This window comes from Chiroxiphia lanceolata, chromosome 4 (genome assembly GCF_009829145.1).
Source record: "Chiroxiphia lanceolata isolate bChiLan1 chromosome 4, bChiLan1.pri, whole genome shotgun sequence".
Taxonomy (NCBI): Eukaryota; Metazoa; Chordata; class Aves; order Passeriformes; family Pipridae; genus Chiroxiphia; species Chiroxiphia lanceolata.
This window is the reverse complement of record NC_045640.1, coordinates 7,230,005-7,256,819: the sequence shown is the minus strand read 5'-3', so window position 1 is coordinate 7,256,819 and position 26,815 is coordinate 7,230,005. Positions and strand designations below refer to the sequence as shown.

At 35.9% G+C, this 26,815-nt stretch overlaps 2 protein-coding genes and 1 long non-coding RNA gene across 7 annotated transcripts in view; 2 read left to right on the top strand and 1 right to left on the bottom strand.

Moving 5' to 3' along the window:
- LOC116786152 (transmembrane emp24 domain-containing protein 11-like) overlaps positions 1–3,963 on the top strand; it is a 5,630-nt gene extending 1,667 nt beyond the window's left edge. Inside the window, exons 3-5 of the mRNA XM_032686518.1 lie at positions 285–410; positions 2,622–2,768; positions 3,654–3,963. Coding sequence (XP_032542409.1) covers positions 285–410; positions 2,622–2,768; positions 3,654–3,803 — 423 coding nt within the window. The 3' untranslated portion in view covers positions 3,804–3,963. The remainder of the gene's footprint in view (positions 1–284; positions 411–2,621; positions 2,769–3,653) is intronic.
- Positions 1–7,792, bottom strand: part of LOC116786153 — a 15,472-nt gene extending 7,680 nt beyond the window's left edge. The window contains exons 1-3 of one of the 5 annotated variants that reach the window (XR_004356842.1): positions 7,481–7,792; positions 6,844–6,946; positions 4,794–6,345 (exon numbers count right to left, since the gene is read on the bottom strand). This is a non-coding gene — a long non-coding RNA (uncharacterized LOC116786153). The other 4 variants (XR_004356840.1, XR_004356843.1, XR_004356841.1 and 1 more) reach the window with 4 other exon arrangements.
- RNF212 (ring finger protein 212) lies at positions 7,201–26,815 on the top strand. Its single transcript, XM_032686517.1, has 12 exons — positions 7,201–7,434; positions 9,130–9,191; positions 13,179–13,253; positions 15,864–15,920; positions 18,885–18,943; positions 19,645–19,709; positions 19,799–19,868; positions 20,695–20,740; positions 22,002–22,065; positions 23,631–23,703; positions 24,372–24,559; positions 26,656–26,815. The coding sequence occupies exons 1-12, from the start codon at positions 7,323–7,325 to the stop codon at positions 26,691–26,693; spliced, it is 909 nt and encodes a 302-aa protein (XP_032542408.1). The 5' UTR covers positions 7,201–7,322; the 3' UTR covers positions 26,694–26,815.

Here is a 26,815-nt window from a genome sequence, read left to right as displayed (position 1 = left end):
GCAACGGATAATATATTTCTGTGCTTGGATGAGGTCTTAGTTTTCAAATTTTGCATGCTTTACAGAGCATTGGCTTTGTACATTGCAGAATTCTATAACATTTCAGTGTTCACTGTGAACTAAAATAGTTTAATTTTCTCTAAATCTACACTGAAATTCAGATAAATTTAATGATGTCAGGAGGCTAATTGATTCCTTTTTGCATCCAATTCACATTACTGTCTTGATAGTTTTATTGGTATTTACAATTTACAAACCCAACATATATAAAATTTAAATTGCAGGTACTATTGTCAAAACTGTATGGGCCACAAGGAACATTTTCTTTTACATCCTATCTCTCTGGGGAGCACATTATCTGTTTCCAGTCAAACTCGACAAGACTTCTGGCAATTGCAGGAAGTAAACTGGTAGGTATATTTCTTAAGTATTCTTTGTTGCAACTATAAATTGTTTACAAACCACAGAGATTACAAACTAGTTTAGAAGTTGGACTAATTTCTAGCAGATAATCTGACATTTCCTAGTGATTAAAGAAGACAAAACCAGAATTATTTAGATCAAGAGATAAAAAGACTTCTATTTAGGAAGTCGGCTTTCAAGAGGCAAGACTAATAATGACAGAGAGACTTAATGTTTTTAAAGTGCTTTGAATGTGATTCTGATCAATAAGAATGACTAATTTGGTTCGAAAAGACTGATATGAATGACTGACTAACACAAACATTTGTCATAAAGGTGCTCCATGTCTTCACTAACTTAGATTGAATTCCTAATGAAAATGTACATTTCAATTTTTGAGAGATATTCAAATAAGAATATATTAGCATTCTTGTTATTGTCCACTACCAGCAAAGCTGGTCTTAACACAGATTTTGGGAAGAAAAGAAAAAACCCATCAGAGGTGGTATCATGGCTCTAATCTATTCCAGCAAAAAAGTTTATAAATTCTGTTTTGAAAATATATGCCTTAGCCCAAAAGATAGCTGAACAGGTGAGAATTACTCTCTAGAGTGTTTGTTTGTTTGTTTGTTTGTTTGTTAACTAAGTTGACTGCAAAAGAGTTAGATAACCAGCTAAATATAAACATCTTGTAAATGTGTTGAGGTAGGTCAAATTTCATACAAGCTGTGGACTTTGGGAACATGTACATGACACAGAAATGAGAAGAACTAACAGTACAGAAGTGGGATTATTATACTGGAATAACTAAGTGTTCTTGCAGAGTGATTGATAGAAATGAATGGAAATTTAAGCATACACATTGCAAAAGCACTCAGGTTCTAATAATAAAAAAATTGAATTGGTGGAGCTTATCAACTAGAGAGGGTAAGGGTGATAAAACTTTGGTTGATCATAGTTAACTACACACCATGAATGTGATTCTGAGGATATGCAGGTGATTTTTGTCTGGTATAGATGGAGCTGTATTAATACGATTTTACATGATACATGCACCATGTAGAGTTCTGGTCATCCTATTTAAAAGAAGTGAACAGATGTGGGGAAGGAGAACATTAATATCACAAATATTAAATGAGGTGGTTTGTTTAGCTTGAGCACACAGAAATTAAAAAGGAAAATACTGCTCTTGTAACTATACTTGCAGGAACAAAGGTCACAAAAGAAAAACATTCTTTAGCTTAGTTAAATTTTTCAGTGATTCTTCTGTAAGAATCAGATGGTTATCTGAACTCCTTCAAACCAAAATAAATAAATTAATGGATGATAAGGCTGTAAGATGGATTTCTAGCTATACAGTTAGCTAACTCCAAGACAGCTAAAAGATTTGCTCTTCATTTGTGGTTGATGTCTGAATAGATCCAACTTCTACCATGGTAATATCAAGCTCTAGGTTTTGGCAGATTATTTGCTTGGCTAAAACCTTTTTATTTTCTCTTAGGCACAAATCGGCTTCTAGGAGAAATTCCTCCTATTAGTTTTAGCAAAATTTTTAATTCATGACAAAATAAGTTGCATAATATTGCAAGTTCTGTTCTTCGCTCTTCTTTCTATGGTTCCGTTGCTGGGCTGGGTTCAGGCATTTTTGCAATAGATAATATGAAGTTTACAGGATATTGGGAGATACTTCATACTGGATAAATAGTGTGGAGAAAGAAAAAGATACCCTATGGATACCCATGTTAAACTGCAAATAGTGATTCAGCTTGTCTCCTTCCAGTCTTACAGTCCCAACAGTTACATGAGGAAATCCAGAAAGGCATCTACAAAAAACTTCCTGCAGTGCTATTGAAGAATGTAATTCCTGCAATATTAGTAGGGAATGTGAAATATAATGACCATGCCTTATGGTCTTTATTTTTTTAAGTATTTTGGACAAAGAAAACATTTTCATGGTGGTTGAACCAATACTAGCATAAAATAATGCCCTAACATTAGTGAAGTTTGTAAATTTGTATAACTAATTTAGAAATAAAATTAAGGAGCACTTTAAATTTACCACCTGATTCTAATTTTAGGAAGGATTTTTATAAGAAATTAAAACTATTTTCCTGTAATGAGCTTAAATGGAAATTATCCATTGGTTCATTTTTAATTTGAATTTAGGAATTTTGAAAGCGCAGAAGACACAGAAATGAGCATATATTTTCTGTTTTCAGCGTATCCATTTGGACATTAGAGTTGGAGAGCATTTTATTGATGAATCTGCTGTTCAAGCCAAAGAAAAAGTGGATGAAGTTAATATCAGACTAGAACATCTAATTGAGCAAATTCAACACGTATCCAAAGAACAAGACTATGAAAGAGTACGTATGTTCCCTAATGGAAACGTTAAAAAATATTGTACATAGGCTTATTGATTTACAAAGTATTATGAGGTTTATTATTCAATTGCAGTGTTATTTTTAACTAACACATAAAAATCTATTGGTATTTAACCAAAGTTGTCTCTATTACTTTGCAAAATATTTTTAAGCAGTAACCTAAAAACTAATTAATGACTGAGAACTCACGCTTATAGCAACAGGTGTTATTTTATAGCAGCAGGTGTTATTTTAAAGCAGAGGTTTCCAAATAAGAGTGTTCTTGGCCAGAGCCAGCCCCAGCAGCTGAGCAGGTGGCAGGTACCGCTGTGGGTGATGTCTCCAGCTGTTGTTTCCATGCTGGTCCTATGTGCATAAACTTTATTGGAGTGGGGAAGGAAATGACTGAGTGTATATTTATAAATCTCCATGCAGTTAGAAATAAAGCCCTCCTTCAAACAAGTGAAAACCTGTTCTCTTCACTTTTCCATTCGTACGCAGGCGGTCAGACTGTGTTTGAAATATATCGACTAGTTACCTAAAAATAGAAATTTGGCTGCAAAAGGGTTCTTGACAGCAATATGTGACTGCAAACCTAAAAAGGTTAAAGCCTGTATCAATGGAACATATTTAGCACAATATATTTTCTGTGAATAAAGGAAGTTCTGTTTGCCTTTCAGCTTGAGGATACAGTGTGTCTGCTTCTCAGTTTTGATTTGTAAAGATACCCACCATATGGATAAATACAAACTTCCATTTTTATCAACATGAAAAGAAGTGTTTGTTCACCAGTGTGCAGAAGAGGGATGCCTGTCTAGTTACCTGGATAGCAGCACGAAACATGTAGATGCCAAAAGGTAATAATTATGCTTTTCCTTTATTCTTCAGGAACGTGAAGAAAAATTTCGGAAGACAAGTGAAGAAACCAACAGCAATATTTTGTGGTGGGCTATAGTACAAACACTGATCCTCGTCTCCGTTGGAATCTGGCAAATCAAATCTCTCAGAGATTTCTTCATAGCTAAGAAGCTTGTTTAAATTCTGTAAAGTAAATGCACAGATTCAGAAATTGCACATCATGTAACACTGAACATCATAAGAAACCCTGTAACTAAAAGAAAATTGGTTGCATAGAACTCTCAAGCTTCTCTCATCTTCTACTCTGATTCTAACCCTGTTTTCTCTATCTATGTCACAACCTCTTATACTCCCTTACATTTTATTCCTTTAATCCAATTTTTTATCAGTTTTTTTCCCCCTATACAGATGTAAAGCTAAATCTAGAAGAAAGATTCAGTGACTAAGGCAGCATTTAAGTTCAGCTCAGGATCATTACATCTAAAATAGAAATCTAAAAAAAAAGTTTCCTAGGATTTAAAATTTATCTACTTGCTTAGTGATGTTACTTTGTACTACCACAAAGAGTTCAGCACTTCAGACTGACCATGATTCAGATAGTAGGCAGAGAAATAACCCATATCCCCTGTGGTGCTTAACTTGGTGAGAGTGTCTTGAACTCAATCTATATATGGGTAACACCTAAATGTAATTGTGACTGCTTTCTTTCAAAATATTCAAAGTTTTAACTGATCAGTGGCGGCAGCAATTATCATGCAAGAGAGAGACCCAGACAAGCAATTTGGAGTTGTACTTACTTTTCACTTCCAGATTAGGCTATAGAATTGTGATCAGACATCTCCCACAGTTGCTCATGTAAATTATAGTCTTTATAAAGTATGCCAAAATAAACCAAATTACAGGGTTTTTTTGTAAACAATGCCTACACATTTTGTTTTAATTCATTCCTGCAGAAAATTCTTCAGTCTGTTTCTGTGTTGAGAATTTTTATTATTTTAATTATTCAGCAACTGTAATATGACAGCCTAAGGAACTTACCACTTTTTGACTTAATTTTCCATTTCACTTATTGCAGCTTGGTTGCATACATCTTTATGACTTAATTTACCTAGTTTATGTACAACTAGCAGTGTAACTACAGTATCATACAATGAGAAGTCAAAAGCTCTGGTTAAAAATCCAGATAATTAGCCTTACAAAGCAGCAGTAGTGTAAGGAGGAGTTGGAGGTAGTTACATACAAAAACATGAAACTTGAAGAAGATTCTAGAGCACTGTGATAGCAGAATATTATGGTTTGGTTTCCTACTTCTCTTTCCAGACCCTTTGCTTATCTAAAAGGTAGTGAAAGCTGGAATATCTGTAAACAATTACTGTTTTAAAGGCACTGCTTTCTTTCTTTTTTCTATCTTCTCACTTGTTGTTTTCATCAGCGAGGAAATGACACTGCCCTATGAGTTCACTTACATTTCCAGTACAGTAATGAAAATACAGCTGTGAGAATCCATAAAACTGATACAAAGTAGAGACAAAAAGCAATGTTCTACAGACCAAATCAATCAAAATAAAATCTTGTAAAGCTACTCACTGAGGTGTGTCCTACATTAAAAATTCTGAGACTTTAGAGTTGTCACTTGGAATAACCAGTAAATAAGTTTTATTAACTTTACTTTCATAGATCAGTCATTCACAATCTGTCTTCTAAAAGTATCTTTGGTGGCAGGAAAGAAGGAAATATGTGTTACAACCATATGGCATATGAAGTCCAAGAAAAAAGTTTAATAAAGTGTTGCTACAAGCTTGTGTTTCAGACTTTAGCTGATATTTAGTGTAAGGCTTCTAACCACATCCCAATGCCAAACTTAATTCATCTCACAATACACTTAGGCTTTTAAACCAGGACAGCCACTACATCAGAATTTATAAAGGGGCTGATTGTATTTCTCTCTATTAATTAGGTCTATACTCAAACTCGCACTGAGACTCAGAGCCTTGGATACAGCTTGAGAGTGCTTCATTCTTTATCTATAATAATAATAATAATAATAATAGTCATTAAATATCTTTGCTTTGATGAAATGTTTTGAGTCGCCTTCGAGATTTTTAATTAACTCTATAAAGCAGAAGCTGAATTGTAACTCTTTTGGGAAGCACTTTGGGGGCAGTAGCCTTCGTGAAATTAAAAGACAGAGGTTCCTCCTCTGCAGTTTGCGGCTCTGCCATACCCAGAGCTACAGCCTGCACTGCAACTAGGTCTGTAAGGGAATTTTTTTCTAAAAATTTCATCAAGGGAAACTAGCAAACTATGGGTTTGGGTTTTGGGTTTTTTTGTCTAAGAAATGAAGATCAAAACTCCTTGTTTTGCTCTTTTTCCTCATTGAAAGATGCCATAGCAAAGCTGTGACAGCAAATTAACAACCTTCCTGGATTCCTGCATTTAAGGGAGTGGAAACCACAACTTTTTTCCACACACCTGCTGGCCCAGGAGGAGTGAGGAGGATGGGGCTCCTGCTGCAGCTCTTGCATGGAGCACTGAGATCCCAAGTCACTTCCCTACATTTGGGAAAGGGAGAGGGAATCTCTCAGAGGACCCTCTGCATGGGCACTGCTCCACTTTGGTAGTGAGAGGTGAGAAAAACAACTTCCTTTAAGGCTATGAGGGTCAAGCTCAGATTCAAAAACTGCGCACCACGTAACATTGAACAGCCAAAGAAACCCCGCACCTGTGAGAAAATTGTTTGTATATAACTCTCTAGCTTCTCTCATCTTCTACTCGGATCCTAACACTGGTTTCTCTATGTCACAACCTCTGTCTTCCCCTTACATTTTTACCCCATCTTTTATCAATCCTCCCCCCCTCTGATGTAAAGCTAAATCTAGAAGGACTCAGTGACTGAGGCAGCATTTTAAGTTGAAGTCAGGATTGGGATGATTGAATACCCACAGGGGGTTGTGAGCAGGGGAAGGTGAGATGCTAAAAGAGTTACTAGGAGGAAAGCAGGAGCTGGGTGGTGGGGAAGGAAGGAAGATAAAAGATGGAAAGGCTAATACGGAGAAGAGAATTTATAATATGTCATAAAACTAATCTGGAGTCCTTGGTTTTCCATATTTATTTCTTTTTGTTCCCAGGCTCATGTTTAGAAGGGAACTTTTTAGATTTGCCTTGAGCATGTAAGCTGAGAGATCAGAGATGGAGGGACTGATTTGTGAGAAGTGTTCACCTGCTGCCAGCTGCGTCATTCCTGCGAGTTCATGCTGGCAGTAGTAGCTGCTCTGTTTCTCCTAGTTAAGTCCCACTAAGGGATCTAAATCTAAACCAGAAATCTAAAAAAAAAAAAGAAAAAGAAATTTCCTAAGATTTTAAATTCCTCTATATCAAAAATTCTGAGCGTTTAGGGTAAGATTATTGCTTTTAGTAATCTTTGGGGAAAGGAGGGGGAATCTCGCAGAGGATCCTCTGCGCGGGCACCGCTCCAGTTTGGTAGCGAGAGGCCAGAAAATACAACTTTTTTTGGGGAGGGGTTTGTGAGGGTCGAACTCTGCCGCCCCTCAGGCGGCGGGGCGGGCGGTGCCCCCTCACCCGGGGCCGCCTCAGGCGGGCGGGCAATGGCGGAGCGGCGCCTGCGGGGCTCGCCCTGAGGAGGGACCTCCTCAGCCCCGGCCCCCATCTCGCTGTCGGGCCCTCCTGCCCCTCCGGCCCATGGCCCTCCCGGTGTTCTGCAACTCCTGCTCCTGTGAGCCCCGCAAGCCCACGCCGCGGTTCTGCCTCACCAGCTGCGGCCACGTTTTCTGTGAGATTTGCCTCCAGAAAGGTAATGGCTGCTGGAGCGGCCAGTGCTGGCGTGCACACCCTCTCACCTTATCCTTCGTATTTCTGACTCGTTGTGGAAAAAAAAACAAGGGCCTGAGCATTCCTTCACGTCTGTCGAATGTTGTTGATAAACCTTTTCAGTCCTTGCTATTGATTTTCTTTAAATACTGAAGCCCGCCAGTGTCCACCTCCAGGTGAGTCTGGCTTTGAGAGCAGGCCTTGGGCACGGGAAACCGGAGGCCTTAATAAAACTATCCTGGATGCTTATGATTCATAAGGTAGTTAAACAAACAAACAAAGGCATTCTCTTCTGGCTAATTTGGAAAAGGACTTGCTTTTTCATCCTGAGAATGGGTAATTTACACAGCGTAGGGTTTGTTTAGGGTAGTCTTTGCAAGTAGTCTTAAGATGTTTTAAAGGTCAGTATTGTTCCTGAAAATTTTTCAGCAGCGTCAGGGAGGGTTGGAGGTGATGTTTTGAAGCTCTCGTGTCGTGTACAATTCCAGAGTCATATTCTGTGATATTCGTTATCAACCTAGTCTGGCTGCAAGTTCTGTTATTAATTTCAGTCAAAGAATATGTTGTCAGGGACCTCTGGATGTCATCTTGTCCAACACCTTGCTCAAAACAAAGCTAATTTTAAAGTGAGATCAGTCTTAAATTGCAGTATTTCAACAGAACTTGATGTGCTCAGACAAAGATATGTGGAAAAGACAGAGGAATAATGAAGTTGTTTTTCAAAAGAAAAGAGCAGCAGACATATACCAGCGTTTTTCCCTTTGAGATCATGCTAAATGTCCTGTGGGGTTTTTTTTTTAAGGGCACCCAGAAGAAATTATGAATCAGTATTTCAGAATTAAAAACTTTTGACTAGATGCGTTCATGGGGTTGCTTTTAAGGAGAAGGAGGATCATAAAATGTCTTTCCTTTCTGCTCTTAATATTGGTTGGCAGAATAATGCCTGAGAGATTATATATTATATATCTATATATCTTTTTGCTGGGAATTCAATAATAATCGTAATACCAGGTTTAAAATGTATTTACTCTTAAGCGATGTTTATAAACATTGATCCACAGAATCCTCAGAAAGGAAGTAGCTAATAAAATTACCAGTGATAAATATTGTAATAATATGCATTTGCTATAAATATTTTCTAGTATGTTTGCAAATAATCAAAGTCACAGTTTAAAAATGATACAGTTTTTAAAATTACTTTCTCACTGGAAGAATTCACAAGGTAAAATTATTAATTCTTTGATGTTAAGGTCTTATATATTTTATTGAGAGAACCATACTGTGCCCCAGTCTAAAAAGCCATATATCTGGTTGACTGTAAGTCATTAGTGCACTTAAGCATACATTTAATTAAACCAGGCAAGTAGTCCTATTTAAATCAACGGAACTAAAAGTCACCTGCATTCTTTGACACTAATGATATTCATAAAATCATTTACATGAGTGCTTATTTGTGGGAGTAAGACCCGATGACATTCACACACATATTCCCTGTGCAACTCTGTGTAATGGTTATTAAAGAATCAAATTCTTTATTCATGTTTATTCACATTTCTCGTGTAACCTGCAGATTTCTTCCACAAGGTCCACACAAAGGTTTAGGCATAGAGTTCTATTTACAAGGTATTCAGTATCTACTCAGTTTGATGTATATTTTAAATGTGTCTTTACCTTACAGGCAAAAAAGAGGAATGTTTGATCTGTAAAACTGCTTGTCAGACGTTAGTTCTTTCAAAACAGGTAAATGAAGCTTTAGTATTGTTGCATGACATTAATCTGGGGTTTGCTTAACAGTTAAATTATTTGCATTACAAAATGCTTCCCTTTTTTTTGCCCACGGTGACATGAATATTTACTGATAAAACGTTGTTAGTCTTAGATACTTATGCACTAGACAGCTTTTAGTTGTATGTATTTCTGAAAATTAAAGCCTGAGGAGACTTTTTAGGTTTTCAAGTTCTGCTGGACTGTAAATGATTCTAAACTTTTTAAGAAATGTGACTGGCTACTACTGTGTAACATCAGTGACTGCTTTCAAAATGTGGGAAAATGTTTATTGGTTTTGGCATTTGTACATCAGAGAAAATGAACTGTAATGAATTATTTTGTGTAATGGACTGAATAGAAGATCTGCATGATGGCACAGCAATGTTTTCAAGTAGTTTTTTTTCTCTTAAGCTTAATGATTTTCCTCGTGGCCACGTGATTAAGAGAGGATCTGAAATGTTGTTGGGAATCCTTGTTATTCACTAGAGAAATAAGAGCTTTTAATTCCCTTTCTTGATAAATCATTAGAAATATTTAGGTTTTCCCTTTCTCCCAGGAACCATCTTCTCCTTAGCTGATTTCATAAATAGGTTGTGAAAACATTTATATTTTCCCAGACTGATGCCTACCTAAGAGACAAGAGCCTGCCTTACCAGGATAGAGGAAAAACACAAAAAATATTCATTGAAATTCAGTACAGCTAATACATAAAGTCCTCCTAGGCTATAAGGCAGTCATGTATAGGAAATAGAGGACAGTTTGGGACTAACCCTGAAGAGATGACCTTGAAGAATGGCATGATTTCTTTAGTATGTTTAAAACTGAGTGGATGTATCTCTAAATACAGAAATTTCTATTCCTGCATGCTGTATATAAAAAAGTAAAAAACTGTTGCACTGTATTTCGTATTTTTAAACACAGAGTCTTGCAGAACTGAATTAGAGTGAAGAAGACAATGATACCAAAAATAAAAAATTACAACAAAATGACAAAATGCAATCATAATACAAAGGAACAATGCACACAGTAATCAAATATTAAAAAAAATATGAAAAAGCCCCTCTTAAAAATTCTAGAAGACATATTTTAATATGCTTTCATTTTCAACCTACTCTGGCTTGCAAGTTTTGTTATTAATTTCAGTCAATAATTTAAGTTGTCGGGTACCTCTGGAGGTCATCTTGTCCAACACGTTGCTCAAAACAAAGCTAATTTTAAAGTTAGATCAGTCTTAAATTACAGTATTTCAACAGAACTTAATAATTTTCATCAAAAATACCAAAGGAATTAAAAAAATGCAATGATTGGGCTACTAACAAAAATATTAGATGTTTCATTAGAAGCTGCCACTGCTCTGGAGGGCTGAAAGGAAGCAAATTACCATATTCTTTAAAAAAGACATTAATGATGATTGCTTATCCTTGATTAAGAACAGATAAAATGATTGGAATGATAATTAAAGATGCATATAAAAAAGTCATGGCTCTATAATTCAGGAACCTGAGTGGAAATATACCTGGTAAGCTTTATGAGCTTGATGCTGTGGGAGAATTCCCAATGAGGAGGAGGTCCTATAAATGTGTTAGAACTCCTAATTAAATTGTATGTTGGGGCAATCACCATCTACACATTAAATATTCTCATCTTTACCGTAATGCATTCTTGTCACCTTTATATCTTCCTTGTATGTCCCGTGATCCCCACTTGCTTTTCCCAGAGGATGGTTAAGTGTTATGGTAAATCAGAATCTCGCTGTTCATTATTGTAGAATATCATATTAACATCTGCTACTCCTCCATGCAACAGATAAAATTTAAACAGTGTTAATAGGAACCTTTGTTTTAAAGAGTTTTTACATCAGCATGAAGCTGGTTGGGTTTTATTTTTTTAAAATCTGATAGGTACTTAAACCAAGGTCATTACTTTGACAGAATCCTAAATAGATTGCAAGAGCTTGGCTCTTATGAATACATTTTATTTAAAGATGCTAAATGTACTTTTATGAATATATTAATTTTCTAGATGAAATATTATCGCCTTGTTTGTATTTTCTTTACTGAAATACCACGGATAGATTGAACTGTGCTGTCTGTCTGTCTGCTTTTCTCTTTCTCCCTCTGTCAGTTCACCCCATGGAAATTTTTGAACGCTTTGGCTTATGTCAACCAAACTCAAAAGAGCAGAGGAGGTCTCAAATGCAGTTAATCACCTCCCGTGGGTTCTGTAAAAATGAGTAGCTGGGGAAGGCAGGGCAAAGCAGCTTTCCTTGCTCTGCCCTGGTGAGGGGAATGCAGGTACAGCCCGTCAATGATCAGACGCGCGTTTGGCAGCCGCGGGCACGGCTCTGCAGTGAGGAAACAGTGCAGGCCACCAGGTGAACTGAGTACAGGGCACCAGAGTAGCTGATGTCAGAATATGGAGAACAGAAGGTACAAATCTATTGCAAATCCAGGTTTATTAATTTAGCTCCTCACATAATTATTTCTCGTACGTTAGAGACTCAATTTCCCTTTATTATTAAAAAGATATAATTTAAGCACACATTGCAAATTGGTTTGACAAATACAGCTGTTATTTAGTCTTGGATTTTTGACTTTATACCAGTGTTAAAATATTTTTGGTGTAGGTAAAAATACTGTCTCTATCTCTCTAGATGTTTGTGCATTTCTAAGTGGAGCAAAGCCTAACTCTTTGATTTCAATGCACTGTTTTTAATTTAAGTGACAACACTCATCTCTGGTTTCTTAGACTCCCAGAAAACTTATGCTTCATTCACAGGTGGCTTGCTTCTTATTTCTTTCAGTAATTCATCTTTTGAAATTTTTCTATTTTTTGAGCTTTTCAAGATTCTTTAGTGCTTCTGGGATTAATTTACCTTTTGTCTACAACATTTTCAGTTCTTTTTGAATGGATTTTGAAAGGTGATTCCGTACATGAAGGATGCCTTCCTTTTTTATCTGAGTATGCTGGCATTATTTTTGGGGTTTTATTCAATTTTTGGCTAGTTGTAAACCTACCTTCTATTATTTAATCACAATACATCAAAGAGAACTTTCCAGGTAGATTGTTTTCTCCTAGATTCATTACATTTGAAAGCTGTTTAACTATTTTAACTTAGTGCTGTAACTAGTGTAACTATTTTGGAGTTGTATTTTCTTTGTTTTTTGTACGAACTAATTAAGAACACATGTATTCTGGATTAAAGTAACACTTAAGTTTTCTACACCACTTTGTAGTTTTGGATAGATGTTCAAATGTCACTGTCATTCTGAAATTCACTTTATATTTTGCAGCATTTTTTTCTCACCATAAATAATAACTATATCTTTATTACAGTGATGGGTTAGGTGCAGAGCACTTACTGAGAATTTTCTAAAAGCACAGAAGGCCATTTGTGAAGCCACATCATGATCTCTGATTAAAAGTCTCAAGTCATAAAATACTTGAAAAATTCAGCTATGATTTAAAGGCTCTTTTCTTATTCCACAATGGCATTCTGCTACCCAGTGGGTAGGAGAGACAGAGGGATCCCAGTCAGTATTGGAACTATTCTGAAAAAGGGCTATGAAGCAAAACTGATTATAAGATGCACCCATGTGGCTGGGAATGGTGAGAACCAATAAGGCTGAAGAGGGGTTGCCAGAAACCTGGCTGTTGGTCTGGAGGCATTGCCTCTTCCAGGAGCCACAACATCTTCCTTGAATGTCCTCTGGAAATTGTTACTATCTTAGAATAAGTATATATGTATGTAATATATTTAAACAAACGCCTTCCAGATGGTTGATAAGGGCATTAGAGAAAACTGGGCTTGTTTTCAATTTCTGTATTATCCTACTCATGGTTTGTCTATTTTTTTATTTGTGTACATCAACGAATTTAAGCAACACTTTAGAAAATGCTTTATTTAATATAACTTGCAAATAAAAATGCTAACCTTGGCATACTTTCTTTTCTTCGTAGATAAATCCTGATATTCAGGCACTGTTCATGGGAGTGGATGTGTTATGCAATAAATACTCAAAAGAAATAACACAGGTGAATCTGCCTTAAAACTTCTTAGCTCTGTAAAATAATCAGCAACTCCTACTGATTTTTATGTGAATGGGAAAAGTGTATGATTGAATGCTTGAAAATGAATGTATGTCCAATACCATCTTTAATTCCTTAATTCCACAGTTTCAAAGTTCTTAAAAAGGCATAAATTATGGTCACTGCTTATTTTTTCAAACTCTCTGTAAGGAGCACTAGTCTGGTTATTTTAATGGTGTAAAATCACTTTCAATGCCATGCAATGAAAAATTAGATCTGCCATAAGCTTAAACATGCCCAGATATTGTGCCCTTATTATAGCAACAAAAAGTTACACAGTGAAAACCTGAGTGAGCTACAGTTCTGAGCTGACTGTGCTCTCTCTCCCTTTTTATTTTTTTTTTTTAAGTCAAAACAGGTCTCCTTTCTGTTCAGATAGATGCATTAAATGATTCCAAGGTAAATTTCCTCCTTATCTTCTCCAAACTCCACGTAGGACTCCTTCCTTCAGGCTTAGTTTCCAGTCAAGAACTTTAGGAGCTGTGTGGGTAAAATGAATGCGTCCAAACTCTCATTGCCTCCTCATTTTCTGTGTCTCTTCTTGTACATTCTCCCTGAACCCAGCTGCGAACAAGTTTGATCTTTCTGTGAGTTTCATCTTTTGGTGAGTTCCCTGATCTGCAGAAAAGTAACCCAGGGAAGATCACACCTGTTTTCTTCAGCGGTGATCATGGATTCACGTTCGCTCTACTCTATGCTTCACAAACTTCTCCAAAGCTGAGCTTGTTCCCTTTCCTCAGCAGGGCTCCTCCTCAGGTGTCTAGGTGACACAGGGTAAACGTGAAGCCTTCCTCTCTCTTTACAAACCCACTTTTTAACAGCAGTTGTTCTGTAAACTGAAAAAATGCAGGCAACCACAGCATCAATCACATCTGAATATAAATCTCCATAATTATTAAATGAAGGAAATAGAGGACACAATCTGAAAAGACTAAGGTGGGTTTTCTGTAGCCTGAGATAAGCTATTGGGAACACGTTGAAGTGTAATGAAGGCATTGAGGTATGGTCAAAATTTCTCTCAGCGTCAAAAGACATAAGAGCAGCTTGTGCTCTGTTGGGACAAAAGTTTATCTAATCTAATATCCTGTAACAACAGTGGGTGCTTAGGAAAGGGCGTGAGAGCAAGGCTGGTGTGTAGTGATACATCTTCAGAACAGCCTCCCAACTTTCAACAGCTTGTGGCACAGGGATTTCTCAAGGTGGGGTTGGTGCCTTTGCTTTCAGAAGCTTGTGGTGGATATTTTTCCCCACATAATTGTCAAGTTGTTTTCTGAATTTTAGCATCTGTCTCATACTGTTGAAGGGAGGTGCACGGGTTGTTCACTGCGTGATAAGGGTTTCCTTTTTCAGGTTTTAACCTGCTAGATTCGTTTGATACTCTTGAATCCCATTCTGGAGGAAAGTACCCTCCATCTGTGCTAATCATTAGTTTCAGACTGCTAATGCATCCCTTCTTCAACTGTCTTTTTTCAGCCATGAAGCTTCATATTCCACGTGGTCATTCTTTTACTGAAGCTCTTACATACCTCTGATTAATCTTGAACTGTTCCCAGACCTGCTGTATCCTTTCTGAGATGTTAAGCAGACTCAGGATATAGTAATAGGCATTTTTAAAGGGAAATAATGATGTCCCCTATACCTTTTTAAACCATTGCTAAGATCTGATTTTCTTTTTGACTGGTACTGAGCTCTAAATTGACATATTCACAGATTTCTCCTAGACCCAAGAACACATTTCTGAGTGAGGGGAGGCAACTCTGAGCCATCACTTTCTGAGGGGATCTTTCTTCCATCAGTTCTTCTGAAGACACTGATTCTTTGATGAGTATTCAATGGGAACCCCCAGGCTCTTCCACAGTGAATAAAAAGTAACCTTTTCAGTTGGATACTCCACTTTGGGTTTATATTCTTAGAGTGTTTCTTCTTGGTTGTCTCTATTCTTACACATTTTCTGGCACTTTTGTAACATGTGAGAAGATTTATTAGAAGTTATTGCCTGTGGTAATTTGTTCCTCAAGCTCTTGTCTTGCCTTGTCTGTTTTTACTTTTAACCTGTCATGGTTTATGATCCTCATTTGGATGCCAGAAGTGCTTACACATCACCAGGCAGTGTGTCTAACAATTATTTTTTAATTAAGAGGATATTTTTACAAGGCATGTTATAATTGCCAGTAAGACAGATTACTTTTATGTTGGCATTAATTTTATGTGTTTGCTTAGCACTAATGAATAAGAAACACTGCAGCTAAACTGCCTTTCTAATGTCTTTGCCTTTTTATTGAACATAGTGTTAAAATATGAATCCAGTGAAATGAATCTACCAACTCTAGGGTAGGTCATATTAGGTTTAAATAAACTTTATGAGACTTTATCAATGACAATAAATTAAAATGTTTTGGGTATTTTTTTTTGGAAAGGACTGAAAGAAGATATGGTAACTACTTATTAAAATATAGAAGACCTTGAATACTGTGAAATAGTTCTCTTCCATCACTTCTTTGCTGAGGTATATAAATGTAATTATATGAAGCTTAATGTAACTGTACTTGTTTTCAGATTTCAGAATTTCAAGAAAAACACCGTAAGCATTTATTAGCATACTACAAACAAAAGGTAACTCTAATTGTGATTTTCTTACTTTTTCTTATGTTTGCCTTGTTACTTTGGTTTATTTTTAGAAACTGTATTAATCTTTTATTGGAATGCTTAGAATAATTAATCAGGATTGACTCATTTCTGTCATTATAAATACCAGTTTTTAATTGTATACATTTTGTGAGGACTTTATTAATTGTAATTACTGTTATTTAATAAAATATTTTAGTTGTGGGGTGACCAAGATTAAATGGAGAATCAAAGGACAGGAAAGGAAGAAACCAATTCACTGTATGGAGGGGAAAGTGGAAGAGGTGGGGAGAAAGTGGTGCTAGAAGATAAGCCTAGAGGGAAGGAAGACTAGGGACATGAGAAGCTTGAGCTTGGCATGAGAACAAGACTGAGGGCTAGTACCCTGAATTCAGGATAGCTCAGTGGGAAGAAGGATAGGATTAATTATTCTGTGGAGAACAGGTGCTGAGTTTGTGACTGTGCTTCTTCCTTTGTGGAGTGGAAGTTTCTTTTTCCTTTTTCAGCTATTTCTAAATATTTGATAAAATAGTTGGCTGTTTCCTTCATGTCTAAGGACATGGACAGGGATATCCCTGAAAGCTACTTGGCAGTGTTGGTGACTCGACCCATCAGTAGGTGCACCATGGGACAGAGGCCAACTCATACAGCCGATCAGTTGGCCATTCTGTGTGTAAGGAGAACTTCTGGTGTGGTTGTCATGGATAGAACAGCTTGGAAACTTAAGTGCTCTGTGGCTCATTCCTCCCTGTTTTCTTTGCATTTTGGGATCAGTCCTAGAACACTGTGGGGTGTGTATTTTTTTTTTCAAGGTCTTGTCCTTCTGCTTTCAAAGCCAGGCCATGGAGGAACCCTGATTTCATTCCCCGTCTGATCTCTTGTGCTGACTCCAGGTGGTAAAACTGAAACCTTTAGACAAAGTAAAATAAATCTCTTAATAGAATTTAGCATAAATAAAGATGTTATCTCCAAAGAAGAGAGTTTTGATACCTTTTGATGGTAAGTTTCTAAGTTATTTACTGTTGAGACATGAATTTAACAGTGGTTTTAAAGTACTCAAGGATGCTGCTTGACCTAAGGAAGGTGTTTAAGTGACAGTACTGGAACAGTTGAAAATATAGTTTATTGCTGCTTCAGTGAGCACACTGGTTTGGGTGGTTTTGTTGTTTTGTCCATTTTATGCATTTGTTAGTATGTTAGAACTGCTTGCATTGGATCAGGGTCAGGAGAGATTGTTTGTTTTAAACACCCTGTGAGCATCTGTGAGTAACACTGGTGAGGCTGTTTTGGTGGAGAAATGGTTTGTCAGTGAGGCTGAGGTGAACAAGGAAGAGAAGAGTGTCCCTGTGCAATGATAAACCCATCCCCTCCCTGTGAGTGTTGGTTAGCAATGCTCCCCCTTCCAGAGCTACTGGGAGACAGTCTGAAGGAGCTGGGGAAGTCCTCCTGCCGCTGGCTTTGAGATGAAGGTGGGTGGGAAAAGGGTGGAGCAAGAATGCTTTACAGTATAAATAGTTTGGCAGATGCAGTGATGCCTGGGGAGGTGACAAAGGACAAATCTGCCCTTTGACACAAGTGCCTCTTCCACTCTCCACTCTGTGGGTCTTGGCCTTTGGGAAGGGTACAGTACTGCATGAGGAAATTCCATTTTCTCCTGCTTTGGCTGTCTTGTTTATGGTCCCCTTCCTTATTTCTAGTGTGTGATCCTTGTCACTGTCAACCAACAGGCTCTCATGACCTTCATAAAAGTTGCTTTGTTGCTGATCTGGGGAGTTGTGCAGATACCAGTGTGCAGGTGATAGTGTGTGATGTGGGAACTTGTGTCCATATTCCTGGCAAGTCTAGACCTTGTGTTGTGCCAGGACCCCAAAATACTGAAAAGCAAATAGTCCTTCACCTTCTTTAAGGCATTTTGATCTTAAAATTATCCAGTCCTACAGAGTGACAGTACATTCTTCCTGACATCTGTACTGGCCACTTTCTTAATCAAACCCAGCTGTCATTAGGAAAAAGAAAAAAGAATACTGAAAAACAGATCTTATGTAAATTACATTTTGGTTTTAATCTGTTCTGCAGAGTTTTACATCTGCAAAAAGAGCATAATATCTCCCACAAATGATATGATTTTATAAAGGTATATCAGGTAACGTTATTAAAGGACTCAAATAATGTTATGAGGAGAAGAATGAGAAGTTAAGCAAATTCATAATTTGCCTTCAAATCAAAATGTGAATAGTGTGAAGAATTAAGGTCACATAATGGAAATTAAGGATAAAATATAGATGCAGTTTTGAGGCTCCTGAGTAAATTTTTACATCCTTCATAAAATATAAGATCATGTCATGAAAGACTGTAGAAAATACACATAATAGGGAGCTGACCTAATGTTTTTGATCTTAATATTCTTCAATTTTGCAAGCTCGTAACATTCTTTAGTGGAGATATTTTTGGTTGTGTCTGTAACATAATAGGAGATACTATTCACTTAAGCTTATTACAAATAGATGCTTCCATGAACTGAGTACATTTTAAATCTTAAATGAGAAATATGGGAACATCATATTTGGTATTTTATACAGTTATTGGTAGCTTTTTCAGATAATTCCATATTAAACATAACTTAGCTGTTATGTCAGATATGGAAAAGAGGAAGAAAAAGAAAACAAAACTATTTTTAAGCACTTTTCTTAGTATTCATTTATCCAGTATTACCAGCACACTTAACAGAACGTAATCAAACTAAGTCTGTAACTGCCAAACAGAAGCATATCTCTTCCAGACTGACTGTTTATTACAGCTATAACAGCTCCAATAAATCTAGAATAGCAATGATGTCTTAAGATTAAAACCAATAGAAAGCAGCCTTTCAACACTTCAGAAGACTAACTGGATGAAAATGAAGTTGTATATCACGACAAATAGATTTTGTTTAAATCTGTGATTATCTCACAGGCAGCAAAGCTGGAAGAATCCCTCAAGAAAGCAACACAACAAATACAACAGATACAATGGTAAGTGGTTTAATGCAGCAAAAGTAAATGTAATCAGCCAACAGAAAGGTTAATTGTTAAAAAAATAAAGAAGTTGTACTTTGTTTACCTTTCTCATATATTTGTACATAGTTTTACAGAAATACATGAATAGCGATTTCTGACACCAGAACCATTTTATTCACACTAATCAATCCTGTCTGGAAGAAATCCTTTTGTTTTAAAATTCAACTCAGTGGTTATTCTAAAAATGTACTTTCAGTAAAGTCTATGACACAGATAATCAGTTTTAAATTTTTATTTGCAGTTACATAACCATTCTGTGTATTTTGCAATGGGCTTTCTAGCATCAGCCTGGAAAGTACTATAATACCTTCCCTGGTGTCTAGCCCTTTTACAAGATGACCAGGGTTTTGTAACATAGTTCACATCTTTTCTATTTCTACTAAAAATTAACTTCTGTTTGGATATTGTTGGGTATGTAGTGAGTGCTACAGACATTATGGCAAAGTACTTTAGGGAACAAACATGATCTGGAGAAAAAGTTAGCTTATCAAATAAATTCTGAATTTGCTTCATGGCAGTTTGTTAATTTGCTTCGTGTTAAAACCAGCTATTGATGGATAAAATGCTTTGATTTTATACTTCATTGATCAACTAGACACTTAAACTAATGCAACCAACTTTCAATTTATATCTGTTTTTTCTTGTTTCTCCTTTAGTATGAAACCACCTGAAAAAACTGCACAACTGCCATTTTCCAGTACAAGCCGAAATCCATTTTCCAGTAAGAAGTGTTGGTTTAAGATCTTAACTATGGAATACCTATCACTGGATATAGCTATGTTCTAATATTAAATTTCTTAATGACTTCAGTTCCTTCAAGAAAACAGAATGGTTATTCTCCATATCCTCTTCATTCTAGTCATCCTTCCACTTCTGAAATGTAGGTACAAATTAGTTAATTTTCAACGAAAATCTTAACTGATGTTTTATACAGAAAGTCGTTTTTTCTGTAATGAGTTTAAAATATTTTCTGATTTTGTGTTTTGTTTCTGCAAACTGTTTATATATGAAAGAACTGTGGAATGTCTTATCTATCCAAGTGTACTTAATAGTTACTTGTATAGTTTGTCTTCGTAGTCACTGGAAAAAATCTAAGACATGATGGACCTTATTCTAAAGAATTTCTAAATGGATGGATAGATAGACATAGACTAGAGAGATAGATTAATTAGTAGATACGTTAATTAGTGAGAAACTTTCCATTTACTATAGGAGAAAACTAAATTACTTGTGTGCCTATATGTACACTGTAGTTGTCTAAAGTTAGATGGGATGAACTCTAGTAAGGCTCATTTAATTTTAATTTTAAATAAAATGAACATACAGCTTGCTCAAATGAAAATATTTCTGTACCTATGATTGTGACTTTCTTTTTCATTAAAAAATAAAATTTCGGAATCCTCCTTGTTGTGTAGACAAGTGACAAATATATAAATATGCATATTTATTCAGACTTAAATACAAGAATAGCAAGGCTGATCATAAAATAACTTTCTCTGTAAATGTCTAAAGCAAAGCTCAGAATCAGTTAATAGATTTTTCTACTGCTAGTGGGTTTTGGAATAAGTCCTAAATACTCATATGTGTTATGCATTATGCTTTTTCATTATTAGTCAAATTTAACATCAAAATCTAAGATAAGTTTAGTTGTTATAATGAAAATGTTATTTTTATTACGTCATACTTATTTTGACCTTTCTTGCAAGGGTGGAGTCAATGGAGATTGATCCTATACCTTCACCGATGAGAAAAGTAAGTGGTTTTTTATGTTTATATATGCATATAAACATAAACACGTTTTTATGTTTATATATGTATATAAACACACATACATGCTTTTGATTTGTCCTACTCTTTTAATGCTGCAAAAAATAGGATTCTCCCCCCATCCTCTTCAAAACATTTCTAATGTACATGCTGGTTTCAGATATGCTGAACTTGTGATGGCAAATTAAATGGAAAATTCTTAAAATCTCAGTATGTTTGTATTACAAAAATACATCTGTTTAAAAAATAAATGTTGCTAATCCATGCAACTGAGAGTTGCAATTAAAGGAATGGAAATATAAGTAAGATTTTCACCTTTACCAGATCTCATGTGGGTGGCTACAGTGCAGATTTGTGCTAGCATCTCAGGGTTTCCTTTGTAACCTATGGATAAGTTATATCCATAGATAGGCCTATATCCATGGTTAGGCCCATGGGCATAACCTATGGATTATAATATGTGTGATTCATCTCTTTCTAAAGGAAACTTTCTGGCCTCATTCCTGTTTCTCTTCCATGACCATAAAGGGAATTTGTGGGGATCAGGATGTAAATACTGTCATTGCAGATGTCTGGAGTTACAAAAGGTGAATCACTTGGCACTCTTAATTTCACATCACACTGACTCTCAAAACATTTGTGAAATTTCATTTATGATAGATAAAAGGGGTTTTTTTAATCCAAAAATAAAATCAGTCTTTATCTTTCACTTTTTGTAAACGGTTCTGTTTGCTGCTTGTCCATGTGATCTTGCTTCTGTCTGTGCTCAGGGGCATCAAAGTGTGTGTAGTATCTTCCCTTGGTAAGAAAAAGCCAGGTGTGGAGCCAGTGGTCTGAAAGCACTGCTAAACTTTGATATTTGAGTGGGGAATTGCAAACTTTGAGTGACATTGCTAACATGAGAATGAAAGCAGGAGCTTTTCACTGTATTAGTGTCCTGATTAGGAGAGGTAACATCCAGGAACAGATGCTAGCTTAGGAATGGAATCTCAGCATAGGAAACAATGGGAGTGTCTGATATGTTTCTTATCTGAATGTGACAGATAAGAATAAAACTAAAATACATGTACTTCCCCCTTGCCCATAGGTCTCTTAAAATAGTAACTTAATTCTTAGGTTTTACATTTTAGTGATATGAATAAAACTGACAGTGGAGAGTTCCAGAAGTCTGTAACACTATTGCTTAAAATGCCTTTATAATTAGTATACTTATTACACTGTGGTTATTGACTTGCCATTCATTTAGCTCGAGACACCATCTGGTCCCACAAGGTTATCAGTACTAACTCCACCACAGGATGGGCGTATGGGTGAGTAAAAGTAAAGTTTGCAGCTGAATAACATTTCTGTTACATTAAAAGGATGAATAAATTAAAATCCGTACATTAGCAGTTTACTAAAAAAACCTTGTGGATTGTGTTAAGGTGTAAGGAACTTGCCAAGTAGACATCAGTCCAGCAGATGGGAAATGCTTAAAATGAAGTATGAAGTGTCTTCCTAGTACTTACCTCTTCTGTTCTGTAAATTATTACTTGTAGCCAAAAGGATTTTTGCCCAAGTCAACAGCTGCAAGGAAAATACTGTAACAATGTGTATGGTTGAAGAGAACAGGAATACTTGCAATATACATTGTTGACCCTCTTTTAACCTTCATAATTGTATTTGTTTCTAGTTAACAGAGATTAACATTGTCCATAATGTCATATGAAAAATCACACGAGGAAGAAGGGGGAAACTAAATGGAAGTTAAAAAAGTATTTAATAACAGAAGTAAGGTAGTTGAGTGGAGATCAGGAATTTATTTAGAAAAGTGATTGTTTGTTTCACTCTATCACTGTAATTGGGTCTAAGACCTTTTACCTGCCAGTACTTTCTTTCATTCTTGGGCTGTTGCAGAGCTTGGGTAACACTCAGATGCAAATAAGACATGAGTAACAGCCTACTAAAATCAGTGCAGCCTCTTGAGAACTGTTTGTGAGGAGTTTCCCAGAATTCCTGATACTTTGCAGGTCTGCTGTTCATGTGTCCCTCTCATTCTTGGTTTTACATTCAACATGTTTCTGTGACAGTGCATTCCCAGGCAGGCTTTTACTTGGTTTCAGCAGTTCATAGAATCCATCTCCAGCCACAGCTTTTAGCAGTCCTGTGTTTTTACATGGTGTAAATGTCCTGAAACAAAGACAAATGCAATTGCAATGCAATTTCAATGAAGGAGGAGAAATTGCTTTTTCTATGTTATGTGTGATTTATGTGCTCAGATCCTCCCTAAATACATGCTTGCCTATAAATTTATGCATAACAAGATAAAGGGAGCTGAGGTTAACTGGGTTTTTTTATTGTGTCTAAAAATAAATAGATATTTATTAGACAGTAAAATTATATGTAGAGCAGTTATGTGTTCAGCACATTTCAGAACCAGCCCATAAAGTTTGACAGTGGACAAAGCTGAATGAATCAAAGTGTACGTGCAAAAGGAAGGGCAAGTGGAAACAAGGATTTAATGATGCACTAAAGAAAATTTCCTTCTCAGAGGTGGATGGGGCAAAAAAGGATTAGCTGAAGAACTGGAGCACCTCAGCACAGCTATCTTGATAGTCTAGTAATAGTCTAATAAATGAAAGAAGGTGAAAGAAACCAACATGTGTGTTTAACTCAGAACAAGATTTGCAGGATGATGCAGGGATGTTTTTTTGTGACAGCTAATGTCTTTCATTGACTGCTTGTAATTGTGCACCATTTTTAACTCTTTGATAAACCAACCATGAATTTATCTCAAATCATACAATTAAAGTACTAATCTTTGTTTCCAAAGATGTCTCTTAAGGAAAATGGGTAATTCCCTTTGGTCCTGTTTTCATAAATCTGATTCTTACAGGTAGTGTAGCCTACAAAAGTTCTCAGTCATCTCTAATAATGTCAAGTCAAAATACTGGAGCAGGATCTACAAGGTAGTTAATCTGTACATTTAAATGTTATATTCTGTGCCTGAAGAAATGTTATTGTACAGGCTGGCTATCATCTACATGAATGTGTTTGTTCTTGGTGGAAGGTTTTATTTAGAAATCACTATTTTCAAAAATACGCAGAGATAGTCTGAGTTTCTGTAGCTGTGGACATCTGCAGTCGTGATACTTCTATATAAGGTGTAGTAATTTTATAGTAAGAAAGTGTAACAATGTCTCTGCTTTATCCTTCTTATAAAAATCAGAGCTGACAGCACAATATTTATTCAAGAGCTATTCTCTGAATAACCCAAACTTTTCAGTGGCCTGGAGCAGGTGTTTCAGGCTTTTCATTTAAAAATTGAAAATATCTCAAACTGTGAGAGTTATTAACATGAAGAAATAACTTCAAATGGTTCTAGAAAAAGTAAACTCTTTTTCCTTATAATCATTAAGCCAGATATATCTTCCTAGGTATTTGCAAAGACAAATTTAAAATATATGTAACAAAGTACCTATTTTTTTCCATCTTTGATTCTCGTATAACTTTTTATGTCATTCTGGTAATATTTTCTTTTAAAATATTAGCTCTGCGAATTTAGGTAATCTTGAAATCTCTGGTATCATTATGACACTAGCCTCAAATCACATGCAGGAATTCATTTCATCAACAGATCCACACCTATAGGATTATCTCTTAATGGATGTCCGTCATCATCTGGATCACAGAGTAGTAGAAGGGGATCATGGGCTAATTCTGATTTAAGAACCCCTCAGCTGTATCCACTTACATCACCTTCCCCACAGCTTTCTGCAAGACATCCAATCACCATCTCTGGACTTCTGCAAAGGCAACAGTTAGGCAAGTATATTTATAAGATAACATTTAACACTTCCTGAAAATTTTTCGGCATAACAGCTGATTTTTTATTTACAGGAGACAGTAGATTAGAAATAAATTAAGCAACATTAAGATGATATTTCAAAATTGGAAGTAGGCTATCAGCAAAATATGAAAAATGCTGATCTTTATGATTGCATTTTGCCTTAGTCTTATTTCCAGTAGAGTATTTGCTGTGAAAATGTGTTATTGCTTCACCTCAGAATATTTTAACAGAGATTTAAATCTGATAATGTCCATAAATGTTTTCTAGAAAAAAAACCCACAACTTCCAAAGAATGTAAAAGATACAATAATTTGGCAAAAACTAATTGTGCAACAAATCTCAGGTTAAGGAGTAGAGAAAAGAAAAACGTGAGTGGAGGAAGTGCAGTGGGAGTCATAGCAAGACTGGGATATTCAACAGGAGTCCTTTAATAAAGCAGAATAGTTTAGTTGACACATGGGAAAGGAGTAAAAAAATGTCTGTAATGAAAAAGATGAATAGGAGACAGTTCCTGCATGACTGAAGAGCACATTGAGAACGTGGGTGAGAGCTGCCACCTCACTGCATCCAGCAGGGAAAAAAAAGGAAATAGAAGGAAACTGCAGTACTCTGAGAGTAAGAAGTGAAGTATTAGTTATCCAGTTACTAGGAATTAGAGAGTGTTAATGGAAATGAACAAATCAGTGAACTCATTCTGAAAATGAGCAATGAATAGGGAATGAGCAGAGGATGAGACAGAGAAGAGGAAGGAAGATGTGTTAAGGAATAGGGAAAAAGGTGAGAATGTTAAAGTGGTTGGGAGTGGAAAAGGAGAGCAGAACGGTGCATGGGACAGAGCAAAGGCTATAGAGGAAGCAGAGTAAATAATTTATGAAGAATTGGGATAAGACTGCAAAATACTAGTGTAAAAGAGGAAGCAGGATGGACCAAAGGAGAAAGGTGAGAGGACAGTAAAGGCTATTTCTCCTGCAAAGCAAGAGAAGTAGAAAGATGATGTTCTGCATAGTTACAACAAAAAGACTAAACAAAAAAGCAAAGGATAAGGAAATGATGGGAAGAAAATTAAGGCAAAAACATTTCCTAATATTTTATTTTTATGTTTTATAAATAATATTATTCATTACGTGTTACTTCTCTGTCCTATGATCTGTATCTTCAGTTTAGGAGGGAAAGGCTTAGATATTAATTATGAACATTTGTTGCTAGTGTTCTCCCCCATATTCTGTCATATTAACTTTATTTCTTTTATAATTACCTACTATCCCATCACAGACTTCAGTAGTAATTTTCTCAATCCCGTGATTTTTTCAGTCCTGGTTCTGAGGAGGTACCTAGATGAGGTTATTTAGCACCCTGGCCAATTGCATCTTGCACCCTAATCCTCTGTATTGCAGAATTTGCATCACAAGTTAAAACTTTTTTCATCCCTAAAGCACTTTTTTAGTCCATATTAATAAACGTGATCTTTCTATTCCGAGAGTAACCCATCCACAGCAGTTTTGAGTTCATGAAACTTCATGAAAACAAAATAAGAATATTGTAAGAAATTCACTCCTGGTCAGTTATGAAGGCTCACAGCTTGTGGAAGCTCACCTCATAATTGTTTTACTTGTGAAATTTCTGGACAGTGATACAGCATATGAAATAATGCCTGAACCTGTTAGAATCTCTAAATAATGTAGGAGCAACACTACATTAGGAGAAATTAAAGTTTAAAAAGCTGTATTGAACTTAAGGATTAATTTTCATCGAGCTGTATGTTTGCAAGTTAATTGCAGTTCATATACAGAACAATGGCTTTGGAAATTGCCTTGCATAGCTGAAATTGGAACATGACAAAAATGCTTCTATGGGAAAGAGAAACCTGATTTTTTATATAAATACAAAGGAGCATATTTACATTCATGAAAATAGCTATAGAAAAGTTGTCATCAAATTATGTAGGTTGTATTTTTAATTTTTTATTAATTTTCTTTTCCTTGCATAAGTTCCCAAAATAAGTTATATGAATAAAGTTTTCCTTTAGTCTCACCAAGTTTTTTTTCCATTTGTACTTGTATTCTTATTCTAGGATCAACTAATTTTGGAGGACATTCAGCAGAAAGATAAGCAAACATCTGTGAATTCTTATGGTTAATAAGCATCTGGAGAAGCACTACACAGTCTTTGGATATCAAAGTATTTGTAACTTCAATAAAATGTCAAATTGGCATAAACCAGCTAATTGTTCA